This window comes from Pan paniscus, chromosome 7 (genome assembly GCF_029289425.2).
Source record: "Pan paniscus chromosome 7, NHGRI_mPanPan1-v2.0_pri, whole genome shotgun sequence".
Taxonomy (NCBI): domain Eukaryota; kingdom Metazoa; phylum Chordata; class Mammalia; order Primates; family Hominidae; genus Pan; species Pan paniscus.
This window is the reverse complement of record NC_073256.2, coordinates 127,007,583-127,028,366: the sequence shown is the minus strand read 5'-3', so window position 1 is coordinate 127,028,366 and position 20,784 is coordinate 127,007,583. Positions and strand designations below refer to the sequence as shown.

Below are 20,784 nucleotides of genomic sequence, written 5' to 3'. Positions count from 1 at the left end.
GAGAGTTCTCTTAATACCTCCTATTTTTGTCTGTCAATCAGGAGAAATGGCCATCTGTACAACATGAGGGCAGGGGTGGTAGGCTGGTAGATTTGAAGTATGGAGGAGATTTAAAATAGATATTGTGGAGAATAGGAGAGAACATGCACTAGAAGCCCAAAATGATTACCAGGCAGCACTGAGGCCCACTGCAGGTGAAAAGCAAGAGCATGCAGTGTCATTCATCCACAGGGTTGTGGGGTTTTCCCACCATGCTCAGCTTCGGGTCATAGGAGAGGCAGTGCTGTTAAGACTTTTGGGAAACTTCTAGGAGTCTTGGCATTGAATCCACCATGGGAGACAGAGAAGACCTTGGAGGCAAATCCAAAGGTAATAGGCAGGCAAAGGGCAGGGGAAGATGGGAGATATAGATCCATTTGATGGGCACTTATTTACACCTTCTTCAAAAGCCATAGTATAATTATACCTAACTAATCAGGTAGATTGGGATAGATCTCAGTAAGGGGATATATGGGAACTCTCTATACGTTTTGTTTAATTTTTTTTGTAAACCTAAAACTGCTCAAAAATATAAAGATTAGTATTTTTTTAAAAAATAAAATAGATGCCTAGGAATACATAATGTAGTGACCATATGAACATCATTTATCATTATTGTTTTAGAGAGATTTACCTGACTGTTCAGCTAAAATGGAATTACATAGTTTATCCTCCTCTGGGTCATTGTGAATTGAGGAAGGGGAGAAGAAAGGAGACCAAGAAATCTATTGTTAAATCCCCAGTTTGTACAAGGGACTATGCTGGGCTTATTACAAGTGTTATAGAATTTAATCCTCAAAATAGACCTATGAAGTAGAACCACGCATGTATTTTACAAATAAGAATACCAAGATACAGAGATGTTACCTAGCTTGCCTAAAGTGGTTCAGCAGGTAAACAGAAGAAAGGAGTTTGGAACCATTGTCTATCAAAGCACCTGCTCATTATTTCACAATCACCAAATAATGTTCCATTTATTGACATCCAGTTTCGTATAGCCGTATATTTTGAAAGTTTTCTGAAATTGCCCTGAGAGTTAGAATAAAGGCATTATTAACCCTTATTACGTTTCAGGCCAAGAGACTTTACCTGTCAAAAGAAAATTTCATGAACAAATCCATAGGTGGCAGTATAACATGGTGTTCTTAAAATGTCAACTATTGCTAATTAACAAAACACCAGGTATTGTCTTGATGCTGTCCTAGGTGATCAAGATTTGAGAAAAATCCCTTTCTTCTAGAAGGTTACATCCAGGCAGTAAAGATTCAAGGGGAAGCCCAAAAGCTGTTTTCCTCCGCATCAATCCTTGGGGCCTGGATGGTGGCAGAAGTATCTCAAAGTAGGGAAAAAAGGGGAGAGAGAGAGAGTAGAAAAAGAAGGAGGAGGAAGAGGAGAAAAAGGAAGAAGAAGAGGAGGAAGAGAGGAGAGGAACAATAAAGAGAAAGGAACTCTGAAGAAACCAGATTGTAATAGGATGTATTCAATGCTTCAAAATTCATCTTAAAACTCACCCCTGAACATCTCAGACCCCAGTCTAATTTAGATACTGGCAAGCCCTCTGGGTGTCCAGATCTCATGCAAACACACTGAATAGTTTATCAGCTGATGGTCATGTCCGTGTCTCTATTAGACCTTGGGACACTTGAGGCAGCAATCATTGTTCATCTTTGAATACTTCGGAACTAGTGGCTGAGGCAGTGCATGGCTCAGAATAGGAATGAAGTAAGAAGTGATGGATGGATGAATGAATGAATGAATGAATGAGTGATAGGTGTCTGTGCATTCATCATGCCTTCTACTCTACCTTCTGGAGGAAAAGTCCTGGCGATATCTTTTCTAATGAGAAATTCAGTGTCCTCCATTATATGCCATAAGTCATCGAGAGAAAACTTGTTGCTTCCCTTTAATAAAAATTAAGATGAAACTTTTTAGGATGAGGTGAACGTGAAACAAGCAAGCAAGACACAGCAATGGTGGTTGGAGCCATTTGATCCTGAGGGACAGAGGATATCTATTAAGCTCTAACCATGTGCCAGATATAAATGCTAGGCTTTGCGTCTGTTCTTATCTAATCCCTATAACTGTATTATGAACTAATTACTGTTATTAAGTTTATTTTCTAGGTGTGAAAATGAGGCACAGAAAAGTTAATTTGCCCAAAGACATTAACTAGTGCAACTGGTTCTTCTTTCCTTTTTAGCTAATGTGCACATACTGAATGTTGAGTCCTACAGGGGTTAAATAACGACTGGAGTAGCACTGTCAGAGCAAAAAAAAAAAAAAAAGTCTCAATTTCAGGCCTATGAGACTCAAGAATTCATGTCCTTTATTAAACTACATTTTCTCATCACAGATCTTTTTCCAGACTTGGGAAACTCATTTCACTTTCCAGTGCTTCCCTGAATTAGGTTCACATTATGGCAAGCTGGTAGCTGGGCTTCTGATTAGAAAGGGGCACAGGTACTTTTCTACCAGCCTCTGAGTTAAGGTCATTTCTCCAGCCTTAGCTTTGCTAATTCCCCACCAGCAACTTTTTCTGAAGCTTCAGATGGGTCCGGTCTCCACCAGGACCAGATATCTAGGAAGCCATCCTGAAACTTCTAGGCTTCCAGCAGCAGCCTCAGCTGTTTGTCAGTAGTGATAACGAGGCCTGAGATCCCTGTATCTCAGATCAGTCCCTGATAATCTGAGAAAAGACAGAAGGGAGTAGTAACTTCACTTGCCATATGTCACTTAGAATTTCATTCTTATTTTAACATGCTGGTTTTGACGCACAGTAGATAAGCCTGAAAGTAAATACATGAAACTGCTAACAGAAGGAATATGGATAATTGATGTTAAGGCAATGAGATAATGAGTATCTTTTTTCTTTTCTAAAATTTTTATAACATGGTTTAGTATCCTTTTTTAAGAAAAAAATAGTTATCATTTTAAAAAGGCATATTTTTTCTCTTGATAAGCAGAAGTAGCTAAAAAGGACACATGGGCAGATGAAACTACATAGGCCAGATTCCCAAATTCTAGTTTTATTTTCCTACAAATTCTTCTGCAGTGCGTTAGAGAGGAGCTGGGAGTACACAGCAAAGGCTAGCTTCACTCACAGGGTCACAAGATTTCAGGTATAAAGGACAGTGGTTCACAGGAATAACCTAGGAAGTGGGAATAAAGCAGCAATCAAAACTATCCTCAGCTCTACAACTGCACAAGTGACCCCCACACCAACAGCCCAACCATTCCCTGCTGTAGCTGCCATCATAGTAGTTGGTTGGCTTCTGGGGGTGCTCAGCTCCATTTGGCAATAGTGTTCTTGCTCTTTGAGAAGAGACACTCAAAATCTTCCTCTTTTGCACCTGCTCTCATTTTCTCAGCAGAAATAAAGACAAAGTTATTTTTTAAGATGTTTACTAGAAAGTGGAAGCAAAAAATATAAAATCACGGAAATAAAGTGCATTATGGAGAACATATTGTTTTTAATGTAACTCAAATCTACCATTGTTCTGCTTTCCAGGAACCCAGATTACAATTTTTTTTCTAAGCCTAGACTGCTATGGACGCTGAGTGAACCCCTCAGAGCCTCCAGCCTGTGTATCTGCTCTGTGTCTGGCATGTCTGAGAAGCATCCTCTCTCTATAGCTGCCCTCCTGGGTTCAGGCAACTTTCAGCTGCTTTTCCCACACTTTCTGGTTTCTTGGGGAAGGAAGGTGCTTCTCTATTAGCCCCAGAATTCATCTAATGGATTTAGGCTTTCCTTTTCATGTCTTACAGATAACATCCTTTGCCTTTTCTGTACACCTGTGAGACCAACAGATTGTCTAATCACATGAAGCATTTCACTAGGTAAATGTCAAGTCTCAGTTTCCCCTACTTAGATGGCAACCTTTACACGCATACTTTCCAGAGCGTCTTAATTTCAATCATTCTGATTCATTTTCCTAATAAGTGTACACCTACTTGTCCAACAATGTGTCCCCATTTTGTTTAATGCAATCACCGTGCCTGTGTTTTTGACAAATATCCTACCCTATTTTCAAAGATGAACCAAAGGCCACAAACAAAAAGCCATTTTGGGGGAGGCTATCTCATGTCTGCTCTCCCATAAGGCATCAGAGGATTAGACCCTTACCATCCTTCGACGTTCCAAGCCCCCAACCTCTGCCTCTTCCCCTGGACTTGCCCTTAATTTCTGTTCTTCACTGAGAGAATACTCTGACTGAACACTCGTTTGTCGGGCAGAGATAATTGACACATTCTGAGCCCAATGAATGTTCAAGCATGGCCTGCCTCAGGTTACCCACTGCCCTCTCTGCCCCAAGCACCTCTATGCCACCTCCTGGGGGAGTGATCTTGTGCAATTCTAGTCATTTCAGTTTTACAGCATCAAAGTACCTCAACCTATAGTAATGATAACACACATACATTAAGACGAGGGTTGGGCTGGGCACGGTGGCTAATGCCTGTAACCCTGGCACTTTGGGAGGCCGAGGCGGGCAGATCACGAGGTCAGGAGATGGAGACCATCCTGGCCAACATGGTGAAACCCCCATCTCTACTTAAAATAACGAAAATTAGCTGGTGTGGTGGTGCGCGCCTGTAGTCCCAGCTACTCAGGAGGCTAAGGCAGGAGAATAGCTTGAACCCAGGAGGCGGAGGTTGCAGTGACCTGAGATCGCACCACACTGCACTCCAGCCTGGCGACAGAGTGAGACTCTGTCTCCAAAAAAAAAAGGAGGAGGGTTGATCAATCACACATGCTCTTATGGGAAAACAGGCAGCTCTCTCCCTGGTAAGAAAAATATGGGTCTCCACCCCACCCCACCACACACACAAAAAAATCTCACGATGCCCTAGAATGCAGTTTCTTTCCTTCGTGACGTGTTGTGAAGCACGTCAGCTGCTCCTTGTTGCTGTGCAGATCACCCAACATTAGGTCACCGAGAGAGACAGCAGCTATTGCTCACACAGCTGATAGGATTAGGAGATGGTGCTTTGTCAGCCCTGATTGAGCCCAAGAAAGCCCCCTGCATACACAGGTGAGATGCGAGGAAGAGTGAATGTGAGGGACCGTGATGTGTCTGGGTTGTTTGGTGCAGGCGTTTTCTTTTCAGCAGTGCATTTGTATTGTCTTCTCTGTGAAGTTTGCAGTCTAGGGGATTCCTATTAATAAAAATCTATGCTTTTTCAGTTATCTGGTCTCAGAGATTGGCCACATGTACCTCACGGGATTTTTGTGAGGCTCAAATAAAATTATATATGTGAAAGAGTTCTGAAAATATAAAGTTTTGTGCATAAGAAAGGTAGGAATAATTTAATTACAAATTTCACATAAACAATCAAATAACTTATCCCAGATTTGAGGGAATAATTATATAAAGACATTACCTTCCTTCCCAGTCTACAATACCCTATCTCTCCTGTGCTTTGCCAGGAGATATATATACATATATATATAATTATATGTATATTATTATATATATTATTATATATTATTTATAATCTTTCAAGGTTAAATCCTAAAGCAATTGATATTTTCTAAAAGCCAGAAATACATTAATTTTTAAAGAAGCCAAAAGGTGATAAAACAAGACCATAAAGTAAGTCTTTAAGTAAAAAATGAAAATGATGCATAAGACTATTTTAAAGCAGGGGAAAGAAGACCATATTATGCTGTATTAGACTATATCTCTTTGATGGTATAATCCAAATGTTACAAGACATTTCTTCTAATGACATGAGAAACACTTGAATGAAATTAAGGCGGCATAGATATTATCATCGGTAAAACTTGCCTTTTAGAACAGTGGAAAAACAGGCTTGGGTTCCAAAAGTACAGAGCTAAGAGGCATCTGAACACTAAATCATCAGCCTTTCCCTCTGCTAGGTTGCTATGGCGACAGCAAGGCTACTGCACAGCCTCTCAGTGCCTGCACTTCTGCAGTAAAAGCTGTCACTGAACACATGTTGGATTTTTTAGGCACACACCCAATCATCAGATACAAATACATTGTGGAGGCAGCTTTATCTGAATCATTTTCAAAACAAGTTGTATCTATGTTCTTTATCTTGCACTGATGGGCCCCTTATGGGGTTATAGAATTCACTCATTCAGGCATTAATTCATTTGACAGTTATGTATTGAGTGTCAACTGTATAACAGGAATTGTACTAGGCACTGCCTACAAGCTTTGGTGAAAACAAACAAGTAAATGGGGAATTCTGAGGAGATCATAACAGCTCTCTTGGGGGTAAAAATAAGTGTCCTGGAATCATCAGGGGAGGTTTCCTGGAAGAAGCTGTCTAAAATGAAACAATGTATCTTTAAGAGTTGAGGAGGATAGGTGGATGTAGTGCAAGAAATGTTCTAAACAGAGGCAGGTGCAGCAGTCTCGAGGAAAAAGAGAATACAAAACCTCCACCTCCGAGAACTGAAAGTGCTACAGTTTGAGCAGTATCCATTTGTATGTAAGGGACGAGTGGCAGGGACCAAAGGGACAGGTTAGGGAGGGGAGGGAGTATCTACAAAAGAGAGGAGTGGCAAGAAATGAGATCGGAGAGGTAAACAAGGCGGCCAGATCAGGAAAGCCTTGTGTGCCACATTAAGGAGTTTCAGTATTACCTGGAGGACAATCAGGAAATCATTAATGAGTTTTCACGGAGAAGCATGACTTGATTTAGCTTTTCATAAAGGCTTGTGGAAAAATGGAAACACTGATTGGAGAGAAAGGAATAAGAGGCAAGGCTGAAAGCAAGAGACCTTGAGTTAGACCACTATTGCAATAATCTTGGGTGACTGTGGTTTACACTCTACACGAAGACAATGGAGACAAATAGTGGACAGAAGTAATCAGATTCAAGACCGTTATTACTTGGGTGGCATAGAGATCACTTGGTGGTTTATGCTATGTGTGGGTCAGGTGAATGAGAGAAAAAAGTCCACGATGACACTGAGGTTCTGACATGGCTAACTCAGTGGAGGGTGTTTCTGCTATTAGGTCCCCAGTGTCAATTCTCAATTCTAAGTAGGGAACTCAGAAGCATCCATTAACTTTAAAAGTTTGTTCTTATCTCACAGTATATGATCCCAGGCTCATAATTTTAGGAATAATAAGTTGTATGAATCATCCTGGACCATCACTTTCCTGAGGTCCATATTTGAAACAGCTGTGGGTGTAGAAAGTATGGATTAATCACCTCTTCTTCCCAAATAAAGAATCTTAAAATTACCAACCTCACTGCTTGAGAGAGCTAAGTAGATTGAAAAGGCATGAAGATTTATGGAGGAAGCTCTCTTTTGGAGTTATAGGAAGAAGGGAAATTGATTCCACTAATCCTCTGGCTTCAGGCTCTCTCTAGACTCACAACATATATTCTTAGGCTTGAGAGTTGAGGACTCAGAAATGCTGTTTGGAGGATGGACGAAAGGGGACAATGACCCTCAGTTTTCGAGGAGCACAGTCCTCCTATGTAGGACACTGGTGCATAAGGATCAGAGTGTTCACCTGTCGCACTGCTGCTTGGAATATTCTCCAATTCTGAATAAAGGGTATATAAGTCATTATACATGGTGAATTCCACCACCAGATAAGATTTAAGGGTAGCAATTGTAATAAATCAAGGCCCTTGGCCCAGCTGACGTACCCTATTCTAAGTCCCCAGTTGGACAGATTTTCGAGCTTTCTTAAACAAATTTGTGTGCATCACAAATGCTTTTTCTGCCTGTCATGTAAAAGGCATCAACAAATATTGACTGGATCATCTGGACCTGACTTAGCTGCCCTTTGGAAAGTTCTGTTCAATCAGCTGGATAGAGCTGTTTGTTTTCCTCACCTAACCCTCACAGCTATCCTAGAGGTAGGTATCACTATTATTATCCCTCAATTTAACAAGGGTAAATTTGAAGTTCAGAAGGGTCAAGAACCGTAGGCGTAGGCCACGCATGCAATGGCATCCGCATGTAATTCGAGCACTTTGAGAGGCCTAGACGGGATGATCCCTTGATCCCAGGAGTTAGAGGTTGCAGTGAGCCCTGATCGCGCCACTGTACTACAGCCTGGGCCACAGAACGAGATGCCGTTTCAACAGCAACGGAAAAAAAAAACAAAAAACAAACAAAAAAAACAACGAAACAATAACAAAAACTTTAGGCATAAAGGCACTCAGGCTGAAGGGACCGATTGGAGTGCTGGCTTGAACTCGTTTTTCTGAGTTCAATTCCAGTGCTCTTCCCTTAGCAGTGTGCTGGAGCTACTTCCTGGAGCCGGGCAGCTGCAGGGCAGCGCTGGGGAAAAGACTGTTCTCTGGCTACATAGCAGCCTGGCTTCTCCAAGCCGGAGGGAGCTGCGCTGACCACTGAAGGCCTTTCTGATGCAACCCCTTCCAAGTAGAATCCATCGCAGCCTTTCAGATCCCGGAACCCAGAGGCTGTGTCGGTCCTGCCGCACTGGCTTGGCTGGGCTCCGGTATGAGAGGGATCTCTGCAGCTCTCGGGCGAGGCAGTTGTGGGGAGCTGTAGGCTGACTTAAGACCTGGAGGCCAAGGAGGGGTGGCCAGGGGAAAACTTTCTCTATTTTGTCTCTCTGTGATGTCGCAGGTTTTCTCAGTCACTCCATCCAACGCCACCCCCTTCAAACCTGAGATCAAGTGCAAAAAAAAAAGAGGGTGGGGTCACCCCTGGGCTGGAGATGCCGCTAGCCGCAGCCTGCCTACACTGGGCCGAGCTCCTTGGAGAGGGAGGGACACCGGCTCTGGCTGGGGGGGCGCGGAGTGCCGTGGGGAAATCGGGCGGGTGGGGCGCGCCCAGGCGCGGTCGAGTTGCCCCGAAGGCCGCAGGTGAGGGAGGGCGTGGGAGGCGCCCCAGGAGCTGCCTCTAGCGACTGCGGCACCACGTGTCCGGCCGGGGCGGGGTCGGGCGTGCCCTCGGAGCCCAGAGCAATCGGCGGCAGTGGCGGCGGCGGCGCGTTGGAGCCTCACCAAGAGCCGCCGCCCGCAGCCCGCGCCGGCTCAGCGCAGTCTCCTCGCTCCGTGCTCGCAGGTGCCTCCTCCTGGACGGCGGCAGCGGCGGCGCGAGGAGCCGGCGGGCAGCGGCGCGATGGGGCCCCTCCGCGAGAGCAAGGTAAGGAGCGCGGGGCAGCGCGGGGCAGTGCGGGCACTGGAGGGCGGGGAAGGCGGGCACTGCGGGGCGAGAAGCGGCGGGATGAGAGCTGGAGGGGTGACGTTTAGAGTCTGGGGAAAGGTGGAAGAGGTGGTGGTGGGGTCTGGAGAAGGCAGGAGGCATTGCTTAGGAGTTGAGATCCAGGAGATGGGGAGGTGGTACTGGAGGAATAGATTTTGGAGAATGACATGATTGGAGGGTTAATCCCACCTCCTGAAACTGGGACTGTGGGGTGTAGCTTTCAGTTGATGTCCTGTGTGTGTGATGTGAATGAAAGGAATTTGATGCATCCGCGACTGGGAAATGAGGACTCCCGCGTGTCAGTGACCCTGCCTTAGCTCAGGGTCTGCGGTGTGCCCGGCGGAGTGGCTGGCGCATGGTACCTGCTGGGCGGCAGATGTGCAGGGCGAATCCGAGGCTGCGTGCGGCTGGCGGCCCCCGGGTAGAGTGGATGCCTGAGGGCCCTCCGAAGTTCCCCATTGCTGAGGTTTACCCTTCAATTTATGCCATGTGCCGGCCTCCCAGAGGTGTTTATTTTGGCCGTGACCCTTCCTGGTAAGCCGGTGGAAGGAACAGTAGGTCATGTTTCGAAAGGGTGTTTGTTACCTAAGCCAAAGAGTCCCTTTCAGTGGCAGAGGTTGGAGGAAGCAGTGGAATTTTTGCAAAACGCTCCTCCTAGGAATCCATTTTCATAAGGCAGGGTGGTGGTGACCCTGCAAAGCACTGGATTTGAATTTCGTTCTACTTCTGGCATGGTGTGCAGAATTGCCTAAGCATCTCTACCCCATTTAGCCTGTTTCCTCATCTGAAAATAGGGACATTCATTGGTGTCCTCTCTATGTACAGTCTGGTGTGTAAAGATCAAATGAGAAAATGGTTGGAAAAGCACTTTATAAGTTGGAAAACATTGTGAAAATATTACTGTTATGCATTTTTAAAACCACGACATGGCAGGGTACTTCATGCTGCGTTTTTAAGGAGAAAGAAAAATCTCTTCTTATGGATGTCCTGTAAGGAAAACAAAAATTAAAGATGATGTAAAAGGTGGAGCCATCTTCCCGAGTATCGGATTTTCTGTTGGCAACAAGCCTTGTGTACCAGGATATTAACGAATAATTAAGATCCTGTCCAGAAGAGGAGGGATTTTAAAGATAATTGTGTGGGAGCTATCAGGAAATAACTGTTCCAGGTATAGGGTTCAACTTTGTGAGGAGACAAGAAAACAAGTCAGACTGTCACAGCTAATTTAGGGAAAGCAAAATGGAAGTCTGAAGGCTATCAAGTAAGCCAGAGTGTGGTGTTAATAAAGAGCCTTTGGGAGGCAGAAGCTTGAATGTGATAGAAGTCAGGGTGGGAAGGTAATTCAGGACCAGCATAGGGAAGTAGGATGGCCTTCCAGCTAGTGAGTGGAGGTGTGTATGTGTGTGTGTGTGTGTGTGTGTATGTGCCACACAGACATGTGCTATTCAGTAGATTAGAAAGGTTAGCTCAGTGGAAGAGTTTTGAAGCTCATTTCAGCAACTGAGATAAGAAGGACTACTCTGTGAAGACTCAATACTCAGAAATGTGATTTCTTAGAAATTGATCCTTGAAGGAACCGACAGGAGTTAAGAGAGGGAAACGCGTTTCCTTTTGTTTTCTTTTTTGATGTCCAATTTTGAGAAGGAGCACAGAGTGCAGCATCATGACAAGGAGATTTCTCGAAGCCGAATTCCCCGGTTGATTCTTCGGCCCCATATGCCCCAACAACAGCACAAAGTGTCCCCAGCCTCTGAGTCTCCTTTCTCTGAGGAAGAGAGCAGAGAGTTCAACCCCAGCAGCTCTGGGCGCTCAGCGAGGACCGTTAGCAGCAACAGCTTCTGCTCAGGTACAGTACCCTCGGGAGGCCACCAGAGGCGTGAAGTGTGTGCACTGCAGGTGCATTGTGAATGGGCCCATACTGGGTCCCTTATAGCCTAGAACTACACTTCTACTATTAGGATGAATTGTAGAAGGTGGTACATTTCTGGCTGTTGTGACCTACAAACACAGCAGTTTCATATAGTTCAGTTTATTGGAATCTCACACCTGAATTTTCATATGTTATTCTAGCTTATAATTTCAAATGTAAAATCTAACTTCTTGTTTCTGTGACTTTTTTCCTTTGTTTTATTATACTTTAAGTTCTGGGATACACGTGCAGAACGTGCAGGTTTGTTACATAAGTATACACATGCCATGGTGGTTTGCTGCACCCATCAACCCATCATCTACATTAGGTATTTCTCCTAATGCTATCCCTCTCCTAGCCCCCCACCCCCTGACAGGCCCTGGTATGTGATGTTCCCCTCCCTGTGTCCATGTGTTCAACTTCCACTTATGAGTGAGAACATGCGGTATTTGGTTTTCTGTTCCTGTGTTTAGTTTGCTGAGAATGATGGTTTCCAGCTTCATCCATGTCCCTGCAAAGGACATGAATTCATCCTTTTCTATGGCTGCATAGTATTCCTTGGTGTATATGTGCCACATTTTCTTTATCCAGTCTATCATTGATGGGCATTTGGGTTGGTTCCAAGTCTTTGCTATTGTGAACAGTGCTGCAATAAACATACGTGTCCATGTGTCTTTATAGTGGAATGATTTATAATTCTTTGGATACATACCCAGTAATGGGATTGCTGGGTCAAATGGTATTTCTGGTTCTAGATCCTTGAGGAATCGCCACACTGTCTTCCACAATGGTTGAACTAATTTACACTCCCACCAACAGTGTAAAAACGTTCCTATTTCTCCACATCCTCTCCAGCATCTGTCCATTCCTGATCTTTTAATTACTGCCATTCTATGACTGTTTTTAAAGATGCATTCCTTTGTTAAATGTAGAAAAAATATTGGATTGAATTTTATACTAGCAACTTCTAGAAGCCTGTGTACCTCTAATTATAAAATTCCCCAAAGATAAAGCAATTCCTAATAAATGAGGTCAAGATCAAGGAGAGTTATAGCCCAAGGCTGGCCTGGCCTTATGGTTTAGTAGGGAAGAGCCCAGGCTTTGTGATCTGTCAAGCCTGAAGGGCTGGAATCCCTGGCCCTTTCACCACTTACATACTGTGTGACCTTCAGCAAGTTGCTTAACCTCCTTAAGCCTCAGTTGTTACATCCATAAAATGAGATTATAATACTTGCCTTGTAGAGTGGCTGTGAAGTTGAATGAGACCAGTACCTAAATGTTCACCTTGCACGGTACCTGGCTTACAGAAGTGCTTAATAAATGATGGTTCTTAATACAAGGAACTATGGATGTCTGTTTGGGCACGTGATTAAGAAAGTTTCCTTAAAGTTGTGAGCATGTTTGGTAAGGGCACAAATCTCTTGATAGTTCCTGAAGGTGCCACCATTATCATTTGACAGAGCTTTTAATTCCCATTGAAGCACATGACTTAGAAGGACTTACTTGAGAAGTATTAGGAATTTGGGTAAAATTTAAAGGAGTGACTGTCTTATGACTAGTGAAGAATGTTTCACAGTGGATAATGTTTTAGAACTTATTTAGGGAACATGGAACTTGAAGATTAACACATGTATGAGAAGAAACACGTGAATCAGGATGCTATGATTAATGCTCTAATTTAGCAGGACCTAACATTCCAATGCATTTAGGGCTCACAGCTACATTTTTCAAGGATTTTATAAATGCAGCTTTGGATTTATTACATACTTCCACAAAGTTATTCTGTCCTCTGCATAAGTTGTATGTTGGAAATTCTGCACTGCCTACTTTTTTTTTTTTTTTTTTGCTAACTAACTCAAATTGTCTGCTTGATTCTGAAAAAAAAAACCCTATCAAAATATTATGTTTTAAAACTTATTTCTTTATATTTGAATCACATGAATCTAGTTTAAGATGGAAACCCACTGCTGCTTTGCCTACTATTCCCCCAAGAAGAAAACAAAAGGATAACTGAGAAGCTATCACAGTTAGTATTCCTAGAATCTAGAGTCATATTTGCAGAATGTAATGCTGTTTACTTTAACTCTGTTTTGGAGCCCAGAGCTCACTCTGGTGAGTGTGGATGAACTCTGGGCACGTCATTTCAAACTGACAGAGCTTTGTGTACATAACTCAGTTCCACATTTATTCCTGGTATTCTCTCCCTGTAATCAATTCCTCTGTGAGGGATTTCAGGGTGAGTAGTGTTATCAGAAAAAAAGAAAAAGTTGTTCAAAACAACAAAAAAAAGGAAAACCCCAAATATATTTTAGAATATATGAAGGCAAACCAATATGATTATTGATTTTGGTTATGAATCATTCTTCCCCGGACCCACTTCCTGAATCATCCTCCTTCCTAGGAGACCTGTCTCTGGCTAAGGCTATAATGCTGTACATGAAAATCGAAAGTAGATATTGATCTTTTTGCCATTAACTAGATGAAAATTGAGTGGCAGAAGCATATAATTATGGGTGTCTCTGAACAACCTTTCAATCTTGAGCCTTGCACCCTGCCTGCAGATAGGATTTCCTCCATTCCTGGGCCTCTCCCTCATCTCTCTTCATCTTCCTGTGTTGTCAGTTCCCCAAGGTTTGAGTCTAATGCCTTTCTCTTCCTTTCCTACAGAACTCTGATAAACCCCACAAAGGCTTTTGAGTGCTGTGTAGGCTAAAATTGACAGCAGCAAGGCCTTTGGGGGCATGTTAATGATGCTTTAGGAGGCCGGTTGGTGGGTGGAAAATAAATGGGTTTGGTACTACGGGGAGTGTTAATGCTGGAGGCAGTGAGATAGAGAATGTAAGACATGTCCAACCAGCAGGGGGAAATCGCTCGTTTTAATCCAGCCACTCCAACACTGAGGCCAGAAGGTGTGTTCGTTGTTTAATCACGGCAGTTAAGCCAGAGAACAAGGTGCATACAAATATTAAAAAATACCATCCTTTACTAGAACAAAGCTAAAATAATTTAAAGGGATCTATTGTCATCATAGCTTCGCAACCTTCCAGTAATCCTCCTGTATTAGCTTCTCTTCTTTATAAATCATCACATTCACTCATGTAAAAGGGGCCATGCCTAGTTAAGGGAATTCTTACAATCTGGTAATGAAATTATAGAGGAAGGTGTCACCTCAAATGCAATGAAATTTAATTTGAAAATTACATTTTCAGAACTGCAAACTGGAGACTCTTTCCTCAAATCTATATCAAAAGCATTAATTATGAAAAGCGTCATATGTTCTAAAATTTTTATTTTTTTAAAAAAGATAATGTAATGAGCTTCATAAACATTTATTTAATACAAAGAATTATCCTTTATTTTGAGAATCTGGCTTTTCTATCATTTGTAATGAAACAAAAATTCATGATAGTTGATGGTAGCTATACTTCAGCAAAACAAATGTCAACTCAATGTTGATGTTTTCTCTACTCCACCCTCAAGTTTTTCTTATAATTTTACCGGCCTGTGAAATGAAAAGAATAGAACTATTTCCAAAGTGATCTGTCCATTTTTACCCACTTTCTGTTTTCCCTCCGCACTCCACTGCCTCCCTCTTGCTTTCCCATGGGAGCTTTGGCAAGGAACATTTAATGACTTGATATTCTATATGCTAATTTGTATGTTGTCTCTGCCTCATTTCAGAGGGAAGAAGTTGTGTGTGACCTTTTGCAATTCATTTGGGGTGTGTCCCCAAAGAGCTTTGTTTTTTTTAATCGCTTCTTCTTAGCGGAATTTCTTTGAAGATCTGCATGTGTTTTGTGCATTTCATCAGCACATGAGTGTTTTTGTGCTTGGACATCATTCTCGTCTTCAAACAGTATTCCTCACAGTTTGTACTCAGTCTTGGTCACTATGACCTTAGTTGGAGACAGTTAAGTTTATACAGTATTAGAGGTCAGGCCCTATTTTATGTGCACAGCAAGTAGAACATTGTACATTATTAATAAATATTAATTAATGCTTTATTTTAAAAATACGTAAGGAAGTACAGTTAATAGGAAGTTAATAGAAACAAAACACCTCCTTTCCTGTCCCCTTTAAAAAAAAAAGTTTTTTGTTTGTTTGTTTGTTTAAACCAGTGTTTTGGCATAAAGTCAACCTGTCTTTTCTCCCCCATGTTTCTTGTTTTTAACACAAGAAGTGATAAAGCCCACATTGTTGGTTTGTGTTCTGGGTTTGGCCCATTGAATGTAGCCTCTATCCATTTTTCTCCCCCTTTTCTGTAAGTAGTGAATTGTGTTTGTTACTGTACCATGACCCCAGCCACTATTAGAAAAGCCAATGACCTGGGTGAGTGTGTCAGGCACATACATCAGTCACCTGACATGGTTAGCAGCATGCTGTGCATTCCTCTTTGCTTAGTTGAGGCAATAATTACCCCCTTAGAACTGAGAGGCAGATGGATTGCTGGCTTTTAAGCTAGTTCTCCTTGGGGCGCCTTGTAAACATGGCAGGTGGAACAAATTATGCAGATAGAAGGCTAGTTGTTTTATGGGAGAACAGTAATTTATCTGAGTTATTTTCATGTTTCTAATGTGCACACACAGATACACAGGCAAGTGTGCGACTTAACGCATTAAATACATGTACCAGGTCAATTTTTTTAAATGGTCAAAATCTGAGATTCTTTGCAGTCTAATCCCAAGTAAGGTGTTTGCAGAAAGTATTTTGTTATTTACAGTAGCTGGGAAGAAATCTTTCTTTGAGTGCCAATGACCTAGAGGTAATCATTGTTGCTGTTTGTGGCACAAGCAATTAAGGCAAATTATAACCTGACTGGTGCCCTGTCGAGGCATGACAACGCCTCCAAAAATTTGCCAGGCCTTGCCAAACAGAAATATTTCTCCTGTGCTTTTGTACAGTTGGGGAAACTTGGCATCTGGATAGAGTGAAGCTTTGAACATGATGATTAGAACTGAGATGAACTGCTTAAAGTGAAGTGAGCTGCAATTCCAAATTATACTACAGTTGAATGACTGCTACCTTGCTGTGAATTTAAAAAAAAGACCCTATCAATTTAGTATCACTTTAATGAGACCTAGGAAATGTAGTATAATAAATATTTCAAATGCTTAGCAGCCTCACCACAGAAGCATGTACCTAATGAAATAGATTATAAACGAAAGGCATATAGGCAGTATTTCTTTGAGAATGTGGTAACTGCAATTTGCCAAGAGCAAAATTTTTGCCATTTAATCAACAATTCTTAGCAGTAGGAATGGTGAAAAGTAAACATGATGGAATTGGACTATGTCTGAAAGCAAATTAAGGTACTTAACCTGAAAATCTTTCAGGTTCTAAAACACCTGTCTTTATGAGAATGTTTTCCAATTTTAGAGTATGGTGTTTGCCTACTTTTGAATCCTCAGTAAAACTTGTTTAAAATTCAGATACAATGGCCTTACCCCAAAACTATTGTCTTGAAATGAAAGGGCTCAGGAATCTGCATTTTACAGGCTTTCCAGATAACTCTTGTGCACACTGAAGGCTGAGCCTCACTTCTTTGTGGTCTGTGTGTATTTGGGGATTTGGTATGAGGAGTATGAGGGGTATGCCCAAAGTAGCATCACAAGATGAATAAGGATCAAAGATGGTAGAAATGGTGGCCAGCCAGGCTGTTTAAACCAGTGACCATGGGGCAAGGTGGATGTGGAATGATGCCTCCACAGTCCCTGGAAATTGTAGTTGCTGACTCTATATTTACTGGTCCCATGTCATTAGTCTTAGCCATAATATTATTTATGTCTACATAATAGGTTTAACTTGTGTTCAGATGGTAGCAAAGTAAGGAGGAGGAGAAAGAATTTCCTTTTTTATTTTCCTATTTATCCTCTTTCTGAATTTACTATATCTATACTTTTTACTATTTTGCATATTCTTTTTGTGATATTGGGATGATTTGGGGTTACGCCAAAAGGGGATATACTGATACCAAGAGTATACCCTGAACATCCAGTAGATTCACTGAAGGAGGCAGAAAGAAAAGAAGCTGAGGCCTGGAAGTGATAGGACATTCAGCCTTTTGCAAGCCTTCACCAAAACATGTTTATTCAGTAAGCATCTTTAAATGCCTACAAAGGATCAGGAATTGTGCTTAGGCTACAAAAATGAATGATGCACAGGGATTAGAAAAATCAATTGTTTTACTGCCTTAACCCTGACACTGAAATAAATGGGGTAACAAATTATCCCATCTGGATGGGATTCCCACAGTACTACTTTTACTCACCTGTGTCCCAGTCCCTTTCATTCACACCCACCCCACATACACTCCTACCTTGTAATTTGAGTTTGTTGTTCCATGTCTTATTTGCATTGGCTTCTCACATTTCATAAGCCCAAGGAAGAGAAGAAGTAACATTAATTAGTGCGGTGTAGTAGATAAACATGAGCCTTGGCATCAGCAAATTTGAGTTAAAAGCATGAAATGAGACAGAAAGGCAGGCAGGTCAGGTTATGCAAGACTTCCTATGCCATGCTCAGAACTTCTTCCATGAGCTCAAGGGCCCATACAGGAACTAGGCAAGTAATGTAAAGAGTGAGGCCACCTGGATAGAAGACAACAGAGAGAACTCTAGAACTGGATATGTGTGCCGTCACGAAACATATTCTGAATTTTAAAAATTCAGCTTTTAAATTCTGTGGGACAGATAGCATGTGTACATAGGTGAATATGGATCATGGGCTACCATTTTGCAATTTCTAAAGATCTTGCAGAGCCAGTGGAGGGTTTTCAGCAAGGAAGTGTTATGATCAAATTTATAATTTAGAAAGTCTTCCTATTTCTGTGTTGGACAGGGAGGGGGCAGGAGTGACTGGAGTCTGCCTGCTTTGAAGGACACTGCTGCAGTCTAAGTGAAGAACTGATAAATGACATGTGTGAGATTTGGGGCTAGAACAGATGGGTCTAGACACCAACTGCAAATGGAAGGTGAAGGGGAAGGATTGTGTCTAAATCTCCACTGAATGAATAATATGGGATAGCAGGATTGGGGAGAAGGGCAGGGAGTCAAGTTAATTAGTTCATTTTAAGCTTTGTTGAATTTTAGACAAAAGTCTGGAGCCCTAAAGAAAATTCTAAGATGGTGACCAGCAGAAGTGGAGGGTTTTGATAATATTACTAGTGGGGAGTGCATGGGGAAGAAAATTAGAGGACTAGGAGAAGGACTCTGAGGTATAGCAAGAGGAGGCAGGAAAAGGAAATGAAGACACCTGAGAATGAGCATTCAGGAATAAAGCATGAGACCCAGGTGTGACAATGTCTCCACTTCCAAAGGAAAAGAGTTTCAAGAAGTAGGTAGCCAAGAGGTTTAGGTATCACCGCAAGATTAAGTAAAATGTGCATTAAACAGTGCTCAAGGATCAGACCATTAGGTTATCAGTCATCTTCAGCAGAAACAGCTGCAGTAGAAACAGTTGCAGCAAATTGGTGGTGAGCAAGAGATGGGATGTATCAACCTCTCATCAACTGGGACATGAGTGAGAGGTAACAAAGTATAGACAACTTTTTTAAAGGGTTTAACTGGGATGGGGAACAGATAATAGAATAAAAACAAATATTGCATTTACAGTGAAAATCAGGTGTTTATCAAGTGGCAGGTATTTGATAAAGTTTTTGAACTGAGAAGTAAACAGCAAAGAATAAAACAGAGAGACTGAGGGAGAGAAAGATAATAACAATAGTGCAGAAGTATTAACAAGACTGAGGTAGACCAAAAAAGATACATAAATTAGAAGAAAAGAAATAAGACTGGATGTGACTACAAATAAGTATATTTATAGATCAGAGTAAGAAGCTGAAGGATTAATTTCAATGTCCAGGTTAGGTGCCCCCATCTTTATGCTTTCCACATTATCTGGTTTTAAAATTTCTTGCTTGCTTGCTTGCTTTGGCCTCCCAAAGTGCTGGGATTACAGTCACGAGCCACCATGCCTAGCCTAGTTTTAAAATTTCTTATTTGGTTACCTGACTCCCCAAGACTGTAAACCCTATGAAGGCAGGAACAATATAGTCCCCTGCACTCCTAGCATTTGCTTAGTAAGCATTTGTTGGAATTTGGTAGAAATTATAATTATGAGAACAGAACAAGTGAATAATTCTCTCATTTATAAAATATATTGAGAGCATGGCACTATCTTAGTAGTTGGGGAAGTAAAGCAACTAGAAAAGTACTCAGTACTCTATTAAATAGCTTGGTTAGATGAAGAAAACATTCCTGTCCTGAGGAGTTTAGCATCTCTAAATGTCAAAAAGAGTAAGCTCCACAATAGAACCATGACTCCAGTGTTGTGGGCATCTAGAAGAGAGATCTTTTTGCTAAGAAAACCAGAAAATGCCCCACTCAAGAGCTGGCACATAAGCAAGGTTTTGAAGGTTGTATAGGAGTTTGAGAAGCAAAGCATAAAATGGCAAAAAGAGAGATCACTGTGGGTAAAAGCAGAGTCTTAAAAGCTCAGGGAATATTTAGGGAGCAGTGAGGAGTGCTGTCTTCTCTAATTGTTATTTTTCAGTCACAAAAACCATCATAAAAACGAGCAGCCTAGATTACAATCTAAAAGGTAATTATATCCAGTTGCAGTGGCTCACATCTGTAATCCCAGCACTTTGGGAAGCTGAGGCTGGCAGGTCACTTGAGGCCAGGAGTTAGAGATCACCCTGGCCAACATCATGAAACTCCATCTCTACAGAAAATGCAAAAATTAGCTGGGTGTGGTGGCACACACCTGTAATTCCAGCTACTTGGGAGGCTGAGGCATGAGAATCACTTGAGCCCGGGAGGTGGAGGCTGCAGTGAGCCAAGATTGCGCCACTGCACTCCAGCCTGGGTGACAGAGCAAGACTTTGTCTCAATAATAATAATAATAATAATAATAATAAAGATAATTAGTACAGGCCACATTTTCATGTTTCCCAGGAGTCTGATTTGACACTAGTCACCACCCTACCCCACCCTCCAGGTGGTTTTTATTCTGAGAAAGCCCCAGTCTCTTCCCACTGACTAGAGCAGAAAGTGCCTCCTAACCTGGTGCCCCGGCCACTGCTGGATACAGTCTTCATGCTCTGAAGCGTCCCTGCCAGCTGCTAGGCTCCTCTGGCTCCAGAAGGAGACCTGTTATTTCAGGTTGACTGTTCCCTCTTTTTAGGGAACCCAAACCAAGTTTTCAAATGTACGGCTATGCTATCGTTGAGATCACACAGCATTCACCCATCCCACTAGAAGTCATATCCTTCAACTTTTCCCTGCTCAGTGTGGATTTTCTCTGAGCTCTGCCTCTTTACCAGCTGGCTCAGCCTTTATTCTTTTTGTGTGTGGGTGACCAGGCAGTTAGGATCACGGTTAGAGACTGACCTGACTCTCAGAATTCTTAAGACCCTCTGGATCTTAGGCTACCCTTCTATTGATTCTGGAGTGTTTGTGAGGATTATATTTTCTTTAATGCTAATTATATTTTTATTTTTAAATTCAGAAGTAACAAAAACTTATCTGTTATAAAATATACAAACACATATATCAGACCGGAGCTAATCACATTTATATGATGTATTTTGTTTTGCTTTTTGCCAAAGTGAAATCGTGCTATATTGATCTGTGATCCTTTCTGTTCATGAAGCAAATATTTACTGAAT

General features: G+C 42.0%; 1 protein-coding gene across 13 annotated transcripts in view; it reads left to right on the top strand.

The window, feature by feature from the left end:
- Positions 1 to 20,784, top strand: part of SYBU (syntabulin) — a 117,553-nt gene that overhangs the window by 38,064 nt on the left and 58,705 nt on the right. For 2 of the 13 annotated variants that reach the window (XM_034966491.3, XM_034966499.3), the window contains exons 2-3: positions 9,068 to 9,148; positions 10,853 to 11,054. The exons of 1 other annotated variant lie outside the window; for it this stretch is intronic. In XM_034966491.3, coding sequence (XP_034822382.1) covers positions 9,125 to 9,148; positions 10,853 to 11,054 — 226 coding nt within the window. In that variant the 5' untranslated portion in view covers positions 9,068 to 9,124. Of the gene's footprint in view, positions 1 to 4,937; positions 5,070 to 7,766; positions 7,888 to 8,477; positions 8,496 to 8,832; positions 9,149 to 10,849; positions 11,055 to 20,784 lie in introns of those variants that run through there. 10 more of the 13 variants (XM_034966490.3, XM_034966494.3, XM_034966496.4 and 7 more) reach the window with 9 other exon arrangements.